At 37.4% G+C, this 14,263-nt stretch overlaps 1 protein-coding gene across 2 annotated transcripts in view; it reads right to left on the reverse strand.

Annotated features, from left to right (window-relative positions):
- Nucleotides 1–14,263, reverse strand: part of EFL1 (elongation factor like GTPase 1) — a 152,244-nt gene that overhangs the window by 132,918 nt on the left and 5,063 nt on the right. For both annotated transcript variants that reach the window (XM_039490942.1, XM_039490943.1), the window contains exons 5-11: nt 11,860–11,993; nt 11,023–11,160; nt 9,662–9,876; nt 4,354–4,477; nt 3,202–3,278; nt 2,924–3,060; nt 1,377–1,499 (exon numbers count right to left, since the gene is read on the reverse strand). In XM_039490942.1, the coding sequence (XP_039346876.1) occupies nt 1,377–1,499; nt 2,924–3,060; nt 3,202–3,278; nt 4,354–4,477; nt 9,662–9,876; nt 11,023–11,160; nt 11,860–11,993 (948 nt within the window). The remainder of the gene's footprint in view (nt 1–1,376; nt 1,500–2,923; nt 3,061–3,201; nt 3,279–4,353; nt 4,478–9,661; nt 9,877–11,022; nt 11,161–11,859; nt 11,994–14,263) is intronic.

Genomic DNA, 14,263 nt, shown 5'->3' on the forward strand with positions numbered 1-14,263 from the left:
CACCTAGTGACTATATATTTAACTTGGCATAGCATTCAATTCCCTCTTCATTACATTTGCATTTAGTTCTAGACAACAGGAGACAATTCTTACCTCCTACCCTTCTCTCAAAACCCTATTCACATAATTTCAAGCCATTAATATACTGTAACTCCTCACTTAACGTTGTAGTTATGTTTCTGAAAAATGCAACTTTAAGTGAAACAATGTTAAACGAACCCAATTTTCCCATAAGATTTAATGTAAATGCAGGGGGTTAGATTCCAAGGAAATTTTTGGGGGGAAGACAAAAGGCACTATATACTGTACAGTACTGTACTGGGGAGGTGCCTCTGGCTTTTAGGGGCTGCAGGGCCCTGGGCTAAGGGGGCACCGGGGCCCTGGCCTGCAGCTCTGAACGCCCCTTTCGGAATGCGGCCCTGCGAGCATGGGCCGGAGGACTCAGGAGGAGCAGGGGCAGCCGTGCAACCAGCGGCCGGAGAGATGCGGCGCTCTCCCGTTTAAAACGCCGCTTCTCTCTGGCCGGCTTTGAAGGGGAACGTGCCGCTTCTTTCTGGCCACTGGCTGCGTGGCTGCTCCTGCTCCTCCAAGGACCAGAGGACTAAGGAGGAGCAGGGGCAACCGCGCAGCCAGCGGCCAGAGAGAAGCGGCACTTTTCCCTTCAAAGCGCCGCTTCTCTCCGGACGGCTTTGAAGGGGAAAGTGCTGCCCCTACTCCTCCTGAGTCCTCCGGCCTGTGCTCACAGGGTCGCATTCCGAAAGGGGCTTTAGAGCTGCAGGTCAGGGCCCCAGGGCCCCCTTAGCCCAGGGCCTTACAGCCCCTGTGTTCCAGGTGGCCCTGCCTGCCGGGAGGGAGATGGGAAGGGTGGGGGAGGGAGGTTCCCCACTTGCTCCCTCCCTCCCATAAAGTCCTAAGTGCGGGGGAAACGCTGGGAGGAAGGGAGAGGAGGCAGAGAAGAGGAACTTGTGCAATGCTCCCTTGTAAAGTCAGCCAAACGATGTTATAAGGGAGCATTGCACAACTTTAAATGAGTACGTTCCCTAATGGAGCGGTGATGTAACTTCAAAACAACGTTAAGTGGTAGGATGTTAAGTGAGGAGTTACTGTACTCTATTTGCAACTTGAGAGGTCTAAGAGCAATGCAACGCACAAGGTCTCAGAAACATACCGAACAATAAAATAAGATGCCTAATACTCTAGCACAGCATAATCAAAGATCTGGTGAATGACAGCATGGACACTAAATGACAGCAACAAAGCAGAGGTTATACAGAACTCATGACCTAAAGACAGATATGGTGAGTTCATTTAAAAAAAAACAAACAAAAAAAAACCCCTGACATTATTTTCAAGCTGTTGAGAAAACATTTACTTACTCTTTTTCAGTTCTTGAGTTTCTGGGGGTAGCGAATCAAAAGTTCTAGCTCCAACACACATCAACTTCTCTACCCTCTCAGCAGTAATATCAAGAGGACTGGGGAGTTTACCACACACCATAGCTAAAGCACATTGTTAAGGATGTATAGAAACCTTTATTAACTAGAAATTAGGTATATGTATCAAATATTGTATTTATCAAATGTTACCATTTGTGTGTACCAACTGCCAATGTAGTAATCCTTCAAAAAAGACCTTCTAAAATATATATTTATGATCAAATAAACTACAAAACAGAAGCATATTGTAAGCCCATCCAACCTCAAAAGACTTCAAAAAATTCTCTTTTAAATGCATGCATACATGCAGAAACACCAAGATGGTGGAAATCAGAGATTAATTACTTAAATGTAACCGAACATCAGAACGCAGAAAATAGGTCCATCAATATACTTATGCGGATGGCATAAACTGCTTTAAATTTAAATCTCAATCATTTTATCAATAAGAGAAACAGACTGAAAACATACCGGGTAAGATTTTTTGAAATTCATTAGGACTACATCAGCAAACATCAGATTAGAAAGGAACAAAACCACTTCCAACGGTGACAAAATATAACTGAAAATAGAACTGATACTGAGTGTAACCCTGGTGAGAAGTTGAAATCAGAAATGGAAGACACGCAGGGAAAGATGACTCCATGCAGAGAGGCCATGTTCACATGCCTCACTAACTAGTCCACAACAGATACAGTAAGAATTTAGAAAAATTTTATATTGATAATTAATGGACAAGGTCTACAAAGTGACTTGACAAAAATGCAGTTTATTAGAAAAAAGTAACAGGAAAAGAAAGAATTAAGAGGGTACTGAATTGATAAAGTAGACTAAATTATCAGATGAAACTAATGGGAATTTACTGCAGTGCCAAGACAGCCTCCATGACCAACAGAATCACCACTGAAACAAGTTCTTGGAAGACTGGAGCAGCTTTTGACATCAGCAAATCCTCCCAGCATCAGAAAGCTGAACTGTTTAACTTGCAAAATATGGCTAAAGATTATCTCTTTTTGGAAAAAAATGACTTTTTTTCACATAAACACCAGCTTGATTAACTTATTAGCTTCTTTTCAAATAATTATAGTCAACTATTCGATACACAATGGGCACCATTACAAACTGTCTAATTCTCACTGTGCAGTGATTCTGGTACTACACATATTCCATGTTGTGATAGGTGCAGGAAAACTATCTGGGCCCATTAAACAAAGAGTTAACTTCAGTGCAGTTTCCCTCTCCCCTTGTGCAGGTATAAAGAACAGCTATCTTGGAAGAAGGGAATGGGAGGGATAATGCCTTTGGGAGAGCTACATTTTTATAATCACATATATTAGTTAAAAAGACAAAGATGTATAAAACTAGATATATAGGTGATACATTTAAAAAAAAAACATTTTATACAAATTATACAAAAATACATAGGTAACCCTTTGAAGTCTAAAAACTGCTGGTAAACCACCAAATAGCTTTTTTCTTAAGGATACAGAGGACTGCCTGGGATATGGGTAACCACTGACTGCAAATGGCATTGAGGTGAACTTTAGGATCCGCATGACGTGACTCACGTGCACCAATTTTCAATCCCAAAGAGGTGACAATTTTATCTATTTTCTCTTTGTCTCTATGGAAAAAAACAGCAGCAGAATGATATGTAACAAGCATCTACAGTATTTGATTGTGATAATCAGAATATTTCAAGCATCTTCATCTCTGCAAAAAGCATGTGAAAAGGATTCAAAGAGAACATTGGGACTTCTCCTACCTTTTCAGAACAGCTTCATATAGACTCCAGATGTTGTCCAACACCAATTGCACAAACAGAGGTTTCCTTCCTTTTGTCTAGAAGAGCACACACACAATATTTTTAAGAGTGAATAAACATTACATAGCCATTTGTTTAGCATTGATCAGTTTCACAATGAATAGTCCTGCATGATTAAATGACCAACCTCCACAAATAGTGTTTAAAACTAGTCATATTAGATTAAATCTGTTGTTAATCTGTCTGTATATAACATGAGGTAAATCAACAGCCCTAATCAAATTTGGATGGAGTAAGTTATTGGACCACATGCCATCAAAAAAGTCAAAGGACAAAGGTTTAATTTTTAATAAGAGAGACTTATCAGTACTGATCATGCCTGTCCTGAGTCTGGGTATCAGCTACTTTATAAGTATTAATTCTCACTTGTACAGACAGAAGAAAAACTATACTAAATGAAGAGGGAGAGAAACTGCTCTGCTCTCCAAAGTTTAATAGTGGAAATACTTCATACAAGGGAATGGAAGATTCCCAGCCATGGTTTTTATAGGCTAAAGATACCATATTCACTCCATGAAGCAATGGAGTGACTATTGAGGCAATAATCTCTTGGAGGGCACGTTTATGATACTCTCCTGAAGCAAAACTGCTCTAGAACTGGAAGAATCCACAGATAGCACAGAACTGCCTTAGTGGCTCCTACACACCCTTCCTCTCCCACCAGCTCTCATCTTTCTCTCTAGAGGCATGGCTAGCATCTCTGTTCCCTGATGCCTGGCTGCTGGTATGCCCCGTATGTTGGGCATGGAAATGAGGCATGTAGGAGGTAGTATGCTGGCTCTAAGATACCTAAGAGTTCTTTTGTGCAAGAGGAATCCCTCCAATAGCCAGATTCACCACTAATCTCCTGAGGCAAATCTGCCCCAATGAATGAGAGGCTATTAATTCGATTTATGAAATATTAATTTAAAAAAATATTGAGGTCAGAATTTTCATACCATACTGTAAGGAATGGAATTAGAGAATATCAGGCTTCAGGTCAAATAATGTATTAACCATGGATATTTGACAGAAAACCTTATAATTTCTTTTCAACAAAGATAAAAAGGTCAACAAGGAGCTTCAAAGTAACATGTATCTCAGCAATATTACCTGGTCACTCTTCATTATCTTCTTTGCCTTCGTATTTAGATAATAATCTCCCCACAAGGTCTTCAAAAGTACTGCATGTTTGATCCCAATCTTTTGGCTATACAGTTTTGCAAAATGCTCAATGCTAAAAGAAAGAAAAATCTATCTTGATACAAATTTGTATGCACAACATTACACTTATCAACGTAAGCATGTGTCAACTTTTGTGATATTCATATCTAAGTAGTCTTGCATCCTTATTTTACCCCCCCAGTTTCTACTGTTTTCTTTTTAGTTCAGGGCACTTAATTTTAAAAGTAACAATATTTAATGCACATCTCTTCTTAGTTTGAACTTTTTTTTTTTTTTTACATAAAGGCCAACGTGAAGTCTGAACCTTATCCTAACTAAAGTAACTGATGTTTATATAACATCATTGCACACAACATTATATATGGGGGAGGGATAGCTCAGTGGTTTGAGCATTGGCCTGCTAAACCCAGGGTTGTGAGTTCAATCCTTGAGGGGGCCACTTAGGAATCTGGGGCAAAATCAGTACTTGGTCCTGCTGGTGAAGGCAGGGGGCTGGACTCAATGACCCTTCAGGGTCCCTTCCAGTTCTAGGAGATAAGTATATCTCCATTAATTTAAATTTACAACATAAAACATTATTCATATTAAGTAAGGAATTTCAAATTCATTCTGTGGAGAGGACCATGTTATGTTTTTTAATTAGGGTCTGTGGCCAGAATTGCAAAGATAAAACCTAAAGCCACGCTAGGATTATGATATGCTACTGATTATATATACAGAAAAAAGAAAGATTGCCTATCCACAGCTCCCAGTGACTTCGCCAATATTTATAGATACAATTATAACAAATCTATTACCTGCTGTAACTACTCCAAAAATTCCTCCTAACTCCCATATAAATCAATATCAAGGGAAAAATAAAGAATTAAATAAAAACCCTAACACCTGCATAATGGTTCCTCACATGGTTCCAACAGCAAGGGAGAATAAATGGGCTTTATAGTGGACACTGAAAGACAACAAATGCAGGCTATTTCAGACCAACGGAAGAGAGAGTTCTAAAAACCCTTCGCTAAGAACACTACTAGCAATTCCCTTTCTTTTACACTGTGACGTCTCCAACTTCAGCTCCTCTCTCATCATGACTGCAGTACAGTAATATCAAAAGGGAATAGAGGCACTCTTTCAGACAGGTAGATCTTAAGATGTTAACCCTAAATGGCCTAACTCCCACCCAGAAACCAATCAATAGCTACTACAGATTATAGATCACCTGAGTGATATACTCACGGGAAGATCTACATAAATCTTGTTAAGCTGTGTCAGCCATAAAATGAAAACATCTCTCTAAGTATAGATTTCATGATCATATATTCTTCAATATTGCTTTTGGAACTTATTATGGAATATGTTTCCAAATTTTTAGAATACACAATTTTTAGAATACAAAAACTGTCTGGCCATACAAAAATGCATTCATGGAAAAAGGCCAAAGGCAAAGTATGGTATGTTTTATAAAATAAAACTTTTTACCTGACACTTTTGGCAGTTTTTCTTGGTATTTATGTGACTTAATTATCCAGTATATTCAAACAAGAAGGATATATCTATTTTGAGTCAAACAAGTCTTGCTAATTGACTTCTAATTTGATTCACTGTACACAAAAAAGCTATTTTTTCAATCCAAAAGGATTTATCTTTAAACAGTAAGAAGGGAGAGAGAAATAATCATCGTAAAACATTTCTTTCTACATATTGTAATTTGTACATTATCACTTGTAAAGAGAGGAAATAAAAGTAAGACTTTAAACAGAGAGGAGAGAGACAGACAGATATGTACATGTGTATGAGATTAGGGCAATAATATTTATACCACACTGGTATCTGATAATCTATCTTCGGAACCTGTAAAGTCTTCTAGGTAGGACTTCACACTCCTAACGAAAGACATTAATAACCTGTCCAAGTCAGTGACATATAAATTATGCCTCTGAAAAAATTTCAAAAATGTACTTTTTTCATCAGCTTACCCTAAGGCTTTGGAAGGGAAAAAACCCTCATGATTTGTTGTATGTCAGTGACTGCTGTATACAGATTTACTGCATCCTTTCAACACCTGGACTTGATGAGAAAAGCAGATGCGCCATTCACAGCACTGGATCTGGCTAACACTATATAATGACTTCATTTACTCTACCATGAAAACATGGAATCTCCTTAGGAATAGTACTACAAAACATTATAACAGCCAGAACCTGCCTTGATTAAGGCAAATGCTTCATTGATCGACATTTCACCAGATGGTCATGCTGGCAGCCTGGACAGAACCTCCTGAGATTAATTAAGAAGAAAATGCTCCTTTTTTCATTTAAAGGAACTGCTACCACTGCCATCATTAAACCAGATGAAGCCAGCTACTTAAAAAAAAAGTCCCTTCGACCAAATAGTTTTCATACAACTTTAGCAAAAACATTAAAGCATTTTTCTGATGACACAGGAAAAAGATACAGAATAAGCAGCATCAGGAAACTACTACAGACAACACCTGTTTAAGCTGTAGGAAGTTGTATATTTCAGAAAATAGAACAACAGAAGCTATTCTATTACTTATATATAGATTCAAGAAAGAAAACAGTTGACTTAAGTCAAATAAGATTCCAACATAAGACTCATGAGCTCCAGGAGTGCTCCCTTGGCTGAGATACTGTCCTGTACATGAAGAACCCAAAATAATACAATTTACTAAGAATTTCAAGTCTTAAAATGGAAAGAAAAAGATTCTACATTTTAGTAATCCATCAAATTAACCTGGGGGGAATCTTAACATTGAGTTGTATTGTCTTTTGCAAACAAACTTGGACCTATTTTCAAACTTTTTCTTATGTCTGTATTGTACTGCCATATTATAATCAAAAAGCTTTTCTATCCTCTCTAGCACACCAAGGTATCAAATGCACAAATGAGCTCAGGTCATATTCTTAAAATCCTTTTACCATGGGAAGCTTAAATAACAATAAATCAGCTTGTGATTATTTATTTAGATTTCAGTCTTTCACAAGCGTCACATTTTAAGCTCTGGGCACCCCAGCTTATATTTTAAACACACAAGAACCAGCCCATAGCAGATACAAAGTAAACATTTAAGTAAAAACAGACCAACACAACTCCCTACCTTACCACACTTAATCACCATCTATGTGACCAATAAAGCTTAAAAACCCATCAAACTTTTTACTATACAGAAATACTATTTTGTTACCGCTACATATCAAACGTTAACTGATTTGAAACAAAGCAAAACAAAAAACCCATACACAAAGTCAGTGTCCAAGAAAAAATATTTGAGAGCTCATTATGCATTGCAGCTCCAATCTCAATCAGTGCCCCTTTCAACTACTGCCATCCAATGTACCCTTAAAAATTCCCACATAAATGATTGTTATGAACACTTTCCCCATCATATCAAATAAACTTTGTTCTACACCATTGTCTGTGTATGAATCAAACCTACATCAAGAATGATATATGACAAGTGCTCCCTGAAAGTATATCAGGGAGTTTTCACCTGTGTCAAACTCTGAAGATTGAGGTCCTCCCATATTCTTTTAATCTAGTTCTTTGTGTTAGAAAAATACATATATTTTCTGACATGTTTGCATACAAACCATCTGCAAAGGAACTGTTGGGGGGAACAGAAGTGACAAAAAAAGAAGTCAGCCAATCAAACCATATATAGCATCACATTCACCCAACGTTTATGAACAAGATATGTTCATCTTTCCATTTAATAAGGCAGTTGTAGTGACTTTATGATCACAGTCAGCTTCAAAAAAGTGGCGACATAATTTAAGAGATATAAGCAAACATTGTTCTAGTTAGGAACATCATTTGACTGCCTCTATCATCATGCAGTCACTGCTAGGATCATGTTACAATTGTGTATGCACCCTCACCCAAAATTATCTCTCCCACACTCCTACTACTGCTGAAGTTGGAAAGAAAGGATAAATGACAGACACGCCTCAAACTTCCGAGGGCTACCCCCTCATCTCTGCTTATGTTTAAAAAAACTGCTATGACAGAGACTCTAGTTCTCTCACCTTCAAATATTATAACTAATTTCATCTTGAACCTAACTTGCATTGCAGCTGTTTTAACTGAACCTTTCCAGGCTGAAGGAGTCAGAGTAGGTAGAGAGAAGAGGCATAACACCAGAATCCTAGCATTAAACGCTGGAATTGCAGTACTACTACTAAAACAGTTACTTCCATTGTATAGTGAGTGTTAGAGGGATACTGTCAGATTAAAAATAATGGACAAATTCCTCCCAATGTGGCTAGCACAACCTTAGATTATTTAGAACTGAAAGCATTTTTAAAATCTAAATTTCCTTTGCACCATTTATACTACTAGTTTACTCCTTACGTACTATTCTGAGTAGATAATGAAACTAAAGCAGTCAATTTTGCTTTCTGATTCTTATGCACTGGCATAAAGCTGTTGTGTTTGGGTTACAAACTCCACAGGAAAATAGTTAAATCCAAACAAAAGACCAATTTTAATTTAAAAAAAAAAAAGAAAATTTAATTTTGTCAAATCATCAATATATAAAATTTGACCCTAAATTAATGGGCTGTATCCCTTTAAGTACATGTTAAAGACACAGACAAGCACTCCACCTTGTGGTAAACAATCAGAATGTTTACAAATCTTTATTACAACCCACCTACCCTTTCTGAAACAAAAAGCTAAAAACAGGCACTTAAAATAGAACGTAAGCAAAGAAATTCAAAAAACATATGCCCTTAGTAACACACTATGAAATATGGAATTCTATGTTTTCTGTAGCTGTTTTATGCTCGATTTCTTATGATTTAATGTAATATCTTTGCCATCGCTGTGTAACTGATGTGCAAATATCTGCTGAAATACAAAAAAAACTTCATAAAAAGTCACAAGAAAACAAATACGAAATTTGTGTGCATCCAGAAACCTAAAAGAAAGACAGCAACTAAACATCATAGTATAAGAAAATATTTTTGGAAGAAAATAAAATCCTCGAAACTGTAATGGTCAAGAACCAAAACAGTGATTTATTTCAAGAACATGAATCGAAACTTGGGGGGGGGGGGGGGGGGGGGGAACAATTAAAATTTAACATGCAATTGGATGTACAGGAAAATGCAAAATGGTTCTCTCTAAAAAGTATTTAAACCAATTCAAAAGATTTTTCAGCTGCCTTAGTATTAAATATGATAAATGACACTTTAATGAAATCCTACACTTATTTACTTACCCAAAGCCCCAGCCATCAATTGCACTGGCAAATACCACATTCCCCTGGTCTGGCGAGAAATAAAGATGTGAATCATCAGTATCTTCCAAGCCAGCACTCCAGTCATAAACTTGATCTCCATGTACAGAATCTGAAATCCCTTGAGTTTCTGTTTCTTTCTCAGCTCTTTCTTCTAGGACTTTAGAGGTGAAAAGAGCTCCAGTGATTGCATTAACCTAGGAAGCATATGTAAGACCACAGAAAATTAGAGTTAGTGCTCTAAAACTCTGCAACCAACCTGTGAAATCTTTTCACAAAGAAGATTTCAATTATCTAATAATAGGACTGTTGCTTAAAACATCCAAAGGCAGCTTGCTTAAGCGTAGCAAAGAAGTTAATATATAGACATTATGGATGAAATCCTGGCCCCACTGAAGTCAATGGGAGTTGTTCATTGAATTCAGTGGGGCCAGGATTTCACCTCCTGTCTGTAATACTTCACAAATGGTGAATTATTATTTTCAATAAGTAAAATAAATAAAAACAGAAAGTAGGATATGACATATAGGGAAATAACTATATTTACAGCTCTCTCAAACCATTAATGAGAAATCAATTTATAATTAAATATTTAAAGACGACTATTTAATAATTCCAACCCTAAATCAGGCAGTCAGTATTTCTGAGATTATAAATACAGTATTATTTCTACCTCCAAAGAACTCAAAACAATACATAGTAAACATAGGTTTTAAAAATAGTATATCTGTATCAAATCTCTGAAATATGTCATTAACACTGTGCGAATGCTTCCTGCTGGCTTGTAGAGAAGAACTCAGGGCTTGGCTACCTTGCACACATGCAAGCAGCAGCAGCAGGGTGTGAAACACACCCTGCAGGGCTGCAGCGCTGCGCGCGCTGCGCCAGTGTAGCCCCAGCCCCAGCCCGCGCGAGCTGGCGCGCTCCCGCGTTATTCCCATTCCCCACAGGGGGACAGTGCGCTGGGAGATTTTTCCCAGCTGGCGCGCGCTGGCTTGACTAGCGCAGCGCTGCGCAGGCCAGCGCGCGCCGGCTGCAGCGCTTTGAAGTTTAAGTGTAGCCATAGCCTCAGTATTCTTTTCAGAGCTGTGTACATTATAAATGCCCAGAAAGGTAAAGAGGAATAGCTATTAAATAATCATGTGTTTTCTTAAAAAGGTTTAATTAAAATAGACACAACAGTGCATGACTATCAGAAGGCAGGGAAAACTGGTTACATTTTGCACTGCTTCTATCTAAATAAAAAGGGCAGAAAATGCAGCATCCCTCAACTAGAGCACTGAGAAAAAGGGGGGAAAACTGCAAAATGTGTTGTCTTAATGTTGCACTGTAAAGCCTCATACCTGTTCTAAGATATTCTTAAGGTGAGAATATGCTTCCTGAGGAGTTAACTTGAGCTCCATAATCAAACGATCAATTTTATTAATCACCAAGACTGGACGGATATTTTCTAGCCATGCCTGTCGCAGAACTGCTTGAGTCTAGTAGGGAAAAGAAAGTGTTAAAAAAGGCGTAAAACAGTTAAGGAAACCCTAACATCACAAAATTAATACTTACAATGTTAAAGAGAAAGCCATTAAGTTTAGAAGCAAAATTTAAATAAATACATTATCAACTTCTGGTTCTAAACATCTGTGGATTGTATACCAAAATACATGGAGTTAGTTATTACAGAAATATGCCATAGAAAGCATTTTCATAGCAATGTAGATTTTAAAAACATTTCTTACCAAAAAAAAAAATATCTTATAATCATAGGAGGATAAATATACTAGAGATATTCTGTTATTTTGGATATTTTAGTATATTTAAAGAGCAAAATTAAGAAAAATATGTAACCTTTAAAAAAAAAAATCTATACTTTCCTTTACTTTTATCTCTTCTGTGTAACAATACTCCATTGCCAGTGAGAGCATGCACTTGTATCTCCAACACCAAGGCAACAGTATCTCAACCACATATTCACGAACACATTCTATGGTTAATCTCTCAATCACTCAGCAGTAAATCAGACTTCACATGCAACATGCAATTTATTAAAAGAGCGTAACATTTTACAGAACTTCTGACCATTGGTTTGTATGTCTCTTCTGTTTAATGTATTTAAAACAGCTAAACAGTAACATTTTTGTCTATTCTCTCAGCTCCATCCTTTCTCAATCAATTTTTTTAAATATCACCTGTGGACAGACTCCTTCCACAGCATCCAGCACTATGATACAACCATCACAGAGTCGGACGGCAGTTGATACTTCTGAAGAGAAATCCACATGCCCTGGGGAGTCTATCAGATTAATGAGATACTCCTGATCACCTAGAATCAAACAACAATTTACTTTTAAATACACAAAGTGACGGTTATAAAAGTTTCTATGTCCATCACCTAGCTATAGACATTAATAATAGTATGGACACCAGGAGCCTGATTGTCAAACATATTTAGACAACTAATAATGTAGATAGTGGAATTTTCACAAGTGCCTAAGCAGGTTAGGCACTTAACTCCCAATGATTCCTGCTTAGGTGCTTTTCCAAATCACAACTGATACCTAGCTACATCTTTAGGCATCAAGTACCTTTGAAAATCTGGCCCTACCTAGCTTTAGCTATAGCCAAAATGCCAGACAACCATATTAAAATCTGTGTTTAAAAGACACTAAGAATAGCTCACCACGAAAGTCAATCCTTTACTCTTAAAAGATAAATTGTTGAAGTATCACTTAAGGTAGAAGTTACACTTTTTTAAAACTATAAAAAAAATGGAAGAATTTTTTTAAATCTATGGTCATCATTTGTTCACTTTTGCACTCTACTCAGCTTAGAAATGACAATATGATCTAGTCAGTTTCCATTTCTAATTTTCCTGTATAGTCACAAAGTTAAAATGTTGTGTCTGCAAACACTGGAGGGGAATGTTTCTTTAATAATAGTTGAAAGAAGTTTTCCTCAAGCTTAAAGAAAACATTTGCATGATGCTATTAGACTTTTTTTTTTTTTAAATAACATTTAGATTTCGGTCATTCAATATTGAAAGTTGACCTTTAAAAATACATACTTGAACATTGAACAACTTCCATACCTAGCCACCCAAATTTTTTATTTCAGATACAGTAATATATTTAATGTTTTAACACCTTCCTTTAATAAAGTCTGAAAGAAAACAAATATAGAATATAGTAGAATATTCTAACCAGCAGTTTTAATTTCTAATATACCTACTAGGTGGAAAAGAGAAATAAAGACTTATGCCATCTAATCCAACACTCCCCGCCATTACCATGGGTTTGTTCACCACTAGTGTTTTGTCCAACTTAATTTTACACATCACAAGTGAAAAGCTTCTAACACTAACCTTGGGAGGCTAAGTCTTCTCTGCTACAACCTTTGGGAGACTATTACATGGCCTAACAGATCTCCCAGTCAGGACATTTACCCTGATACAAATGGCACAATTAACTTGAGCTAGAAAGAATGTTTTTTAATTGAGGACTCATGAATCCTTTCGCCACCCCACTCTACTGCTGTTGGATGGGATAAGTGGAGGAGAAAGATGAGTTTGCTGAAGAACTGCTGTTGTGTTGAAAGAGAACACCCACTCAAAAACAAAAATATACAACCAATACTACACAAGATGAATCAAGACCACCAAAAATAATTTAAAAAAAAAAAAAATCACAAATCTAAATTTGTAAAACAGAAATCCAAACCCCACTTCTCAGCAAACAGCTAATGCCTAAACCAGGGATCAGCAACCTTTGGCACGCGACTCGCGAGGGTAAGCACTCTGGCGGGCCAGGCCGGTTTGTTTACCTGCCGCGTCTGCAGGTTCAGCGGATCACGGCTCCCACTGGGAATGGCAGGAAGCGGCACGGGCTGAGGGATGTGCTGGCTGCCGCTTCCCACTGCTCCCATTGGCCTGGGACGGTGAAGCACGGCCAGTGGGAGCCGCAACTGGCCGAACCTGCCAGTGGGGCAGGTAAACAAACTGGCCCAGACCACCAGGTTGCTTACCCTGGCGAGCCGCACACCAAAGGTTGCCAACCTCTGGCCTAAACAAACAAGAAAAATTCACACTCTAAGACAGTGGCTCCAGCATAAGATGTGTCTTTGAAGACAACATCCAAGGATTGCCTAACTAATTTTGTCGCATAGTCCTAGATAAGCCAAGAGAGACTAACAACAGCCACAACATCACTTAAAACAAGATGTGTTAGCCAGGAATCTTCATCATGCCTTGGTAAATCAAAAAATTTGGTTTATCTATCACTTTTACTCTTGAACAATATTTATTGTACTTTGAAAGAACAAACATCATTAGTTTCAGTGGCTTTTAGCCGTTTCTTCTTTATATACTATGACTTAATTACAGGAATTTCCTAACCAGTTTTTTAGCTTGGCAAAAATTGTAGAAATGTGTTTAGGACAGAATAAATTGTGTATTTTGATAAAAAGTGATGTATATTAACTATTATTGCATTAAATTATAATTAATGGGACAAAAATTATACTCTGTAACTGAGTCAAGAGAGTAGGTACTGCAGCATGTAAAGATAAACACAAGTAGCTGTCACTTATGGGGATAAA

Source organism: Mauremys reevesii, linkage group 10, assembly GCF_016161935.1.
Source record: "Mauremys reevesii isolate NIE-2019 linkage group 10, ASM1616193v1, whole genome shotgun sequence".
NCBI lineage: Eukaryota > Metazoa > Chordata > Testudines > Geoemydidae > Mauremys > Mauremys reevesii.